This window comes from Fukomys damarensis, unplaced genomic scaffold (genome assembly GCF_012274545.1).
Source record: "Fukomys damarensis isolate Sample0158 unplaced genomic scaffold, DMR_v1.0_HiC HiC_scaffold_36, whole genome shotgun sequence".
NCBI classification, from domain to species: domain Eukaryota; kingdom Metazoa; phylum Chordata; class Mammalia; order Rodentia; family Bathyergidae; genus Fukomys; species Fukomys damarensis.
In genome coordinates this window covers 38,527,323-38,530,877 of record NW_022900948.1, presented here as the reverse complement: position 1 = coordinate 38,530,877, position 3,555 = coordinate 38,527,323, and the positions used below count along the sequence as shown (strand labels likewise).

Here is a 3,555-nt window from a genome sequence, read left to right as displayed (position 1 = left end):
TTTAATCAACATACTTACATCTAATATGAATGCAGTTCTAACTCAAATTTAATCTAGCAATGAAAATGAAAGCGGAACACCAATCTTAATTGGCCCATTCTAACATTAACCCTAAAATATTTCTAACAAGTCTCAAGTTTACCCAAACTCTGACTCCAAAATTTACCTCAAATCTACTGCTAATAAAAATCAATCCAAATCATAATATTCACATAATTTTGATTCAATCCTAAATTGCCTGATTGTTTTATAATTCTACTTAATCCCCAGTCCTACCACTCCCTACTCTTTGCCATATCCTGGATGCTAATTCTAGCCCTATTGCAACCATAATCATAGTTCACACCCTTTCCTCATCTCCATCATAGGCCTGGAGTAGTCTAATTCTGGCCGAATCCAAACCCAACTTCTGGGATTTTTAGGAATGAGCTTGTGTGTGTTCTAGTGCTATGAGCCACTTTCCTGAGACAGGAGGATAGAGGATACAAAGGCAGGATGTCTGCCTCATCAATCAGTCCCACTCATACCGTAGTGGCTTCTGGGGACGCTGTCCTGCAGTCAAGGAGAGCAAAGAGCATACTCACTGGCCATGAAGAAACTTAAACGGGCAGGAATCTAGGAACATGAGGAGCCTACTACATGGCTCTCATGTGGTGTTTCTGGGCATTAGTCTCTTATAAGCACAGGTGTAAATAAACCTATGTTACCTCACCTGGTCACATCTAGGAACTTTGTTTTTCTCATTGAGTTTATTGGTACATTTTAGGTATACAGCACAGTTACAGTCATCATCGGGATCTTGTACCTTTACATGACAGGTTTTGGTTCTCACTTTTTCCCCTTATCCCTGCCCTCCCTTCACATCTAGGCACTTTGATGTTTGGGCCAAGGAATCCGAGACAGCTCTACAGCAACATTATCTGGTCCTTGTCCTGGCTCTAGGTTTAGGCCTAGCATTCCTCTAGGTTCCTGCCTTCCCTTTGCTTCCATCTCTCCCCTTTATAGTCCCTTAAACAACAAGAGACATCCAAGTCAGAGGAACCTCTATTATTGTCCACAGCGATGGAACAGAGCATCCTTATCTTGGCACAGTTAGACCTACCCAGCTGCCTGGGCCCAATCCCCAGTGCCCTGCCCTGGAGAGCAGAATCGTCTCCAGGTCTGCCGGAATGCATCCTTGACCTCCTGGTTTCGGAGACTGTAGATGAGTGGATTGAGAGCTGGAATGACCAGGGTATAGAACACAGAGGCCATCTTGTCGGTGTCGAGGGCATAGCTGGAGCTGGGACGCAAGTACATGAAGATGAGTGTCCCGTATAGCATGGCCACAGCTGTGAGGTGGGAGCCACAGGTAGAGGCTGCCCGCTGACAGCCCTCAGCAGAGTGCATGCGGATCACAGCCCCAGCGATGAAACCGTAAGACACAACAATAGCTGACACTGTGGCTGTCTGGATGAAGCCGCACACAGTGAAGAGGAGGAGCTCATTGAGACTGGTGTCAGTGCACGAGATGGCCAGCAGAGGTGGGATATCACAGAAGAAGCTGTTCACTTCGCAAGAGTGGCAGAAACTCAGGCGGAAGGTGAAAGTTGTGTGGACAAAGGCACTCACGGCCCCACCTAGGCCTGATGCTCCCAGCAAGGCCAGACATAGAGACCTCGACATGACCGTTGTATAGAGAAGAGGGTTTCCGATGGCCACATAGCGGTCATAGGCCATGGCTGCCAACAGGCAACACTCTGCATCAGCCAGCCCTGCAAAGACAAACATCTGGAGGGCACAGGCAGTGTAAGAGATGGTGGCACGGGGCTGCAACAAGTCCACCAGCATCTTGGGGCCGATGGCTGAGGAATAGCAGGCATCCAGCAGGGAGAGGCTGGCCAAGAAGAAGTACATGGGTGTGTGGAGCCGGGCATCTGCACGGATCAGCAGCACCATGCCAATGTTTCCCAGAAGGCTCACCAGGTAGACTAGAAGGAAGATCAAGAAGAAAGTCACACGCAGGTCCCAGTGGTTTGTGATGCCCAGGAGGACGAATTCAGCCCTGGCACAAGTGAAGTTCTCTGGACTCATCCTGCTGGACAGAGAATGAGAAAAGGCAAAGCAAGAGGGAGATGAGAGAAAGGCCATGGCCACCAAGGGAAAACATGAGACCTGGGAGTCAGGTAGACTTGGGCTTCAGTCCTCACTGTGACAAAATTGTTGTGTGACCTCAGATGAGTAACATAGTCTGTTTCTAATGCTGAGAGGTCACTGTGATTTCATGTTCAAAAAGACAAGGATCTTGTCTGTCTTGCTTTTTTTTTTTTTTCTTTCCAGTAATGACGATCAAACTCAGGACCTTGTACTTGTGAGGTAGGCACAGCAGGGTGGAACTAAATCCCAGCCCCATGTCTAACTTGTTTTTGTCTCCACAGTACTAAGAACATTGTGTGGCATGTAGCAGGTGCTCAAAAATATTTGTTAAATGAATGAATGACACTGGGACGATATTAAGGGTTGAACGGTTTATGACTTTCTATACATTCCCTCTCTAGTTTCCCAGGGAGGAAAAGAGATGATACAATAGGTGGCAATTGTCTTCTGATTCAACAGGTCTTGAAGCTAATCATGGGCCTTGAAGTTGGCTGGGAAGACGGCTTTCCACTGGAGTAGGACCTGGGAAAGGAGTGGCCTGGTACGCTGGGGAGCCCGGGAGGTGTGGAAAGAATAAAGCGTGTGAACATATTCCTGGGCTGATTTTCTACCTCTCTGAACCTTAATCATCTGTATAATGGGGAGGGGAGGAGTTGCAAGGATTTAGTGAGAGGATGCGTGTAAAGTGTCTCCCACAGGGCAAGCCACCTAACAGGCATTTAATGACGACCCAGTGAGTTGAACTGATGTGAGCTGGATGCTTGGGCTCAATCCTGGAAGGAAGCAACTGTAAGGCAAGCAGGAGTAGTGTAATTCTATGAAAGTGCAATGTGGTTTCATGCCCTTGTGCCTTTGTACTTGTGTGTTTTTAAGTCCCGAACACATTCTTTCTTCCCCCACATCATTCACTAGTTGTATTATTTTTCAATTTTCCTAACATATGAATTACCCCTGGTGTAGCTCATTTTGGGATTTTTTTTTCAGTGCATTTCACAGCAAAAATAGTAGTAATAAAAAAAGGAATCCTCAAATGGTTGTGCACAAACCAATTCTTTTTCTTATAATTTACAATTTGTTGAAAAAAATCATTGTTCTGTTGTTTTCATTCCACTAACCCCTCAGACAGAACACAATTTATCAGCACACACCTGCTCTTCTTTTTGTGTTTGAGGAAAACTATGTCCAGTGGGAAAAGCCTTCCCTGATTCACCCAAAGGAAGTTCAATTTCTTCCTTGTCTGTGCCTTGCTGCACCGAAACAGCACTGGTGATGCATCATAGCATAGAAGCATTCTACGACGCAAACGTGCACCGGGGATTAAATCAGAGACCCACCCAGGCCAAACCCAAACTCTTCCACCGAGTCACACCGTCAGCCCTGTTTAGATGCTGAGGCTTGAACCAGAGCCTCACATATACT

At 46.4% G+C, this 3,555-nt stretch overlaps 1 protein-coding gene across 1 annotated transcript; it reads right to left on the bottom strand.

The window, feature by feature from the left end:
* Positions 1-1,098: 1,098 nt before the first annotated feature.
* LOC104854943 (olfactory receptor 5C1) lies at positions 1,099-2,073 on the bottom strand. The gene has a single exon (XM_010613658.1). The coding sequence runs from the start codon at positions 2,071-2,073 to the stop codon at positions 1,099-1,101; it is 975 nt and encodes a 324-aa protein (XP_010611960.1).
* Between the last annotated feature and the right edge of the window lie 1,482 nt (positions 2,074-3,555).

Coding starts and splice junctions, on each gene's coding strand:
- LOC104854943 (XM_010613658.1), bottom strand. CDS start 2,073: ATGAGTCCAGAGAACTTCACTTGTGCCAGGGCTGAATTCGTCCTCCTG.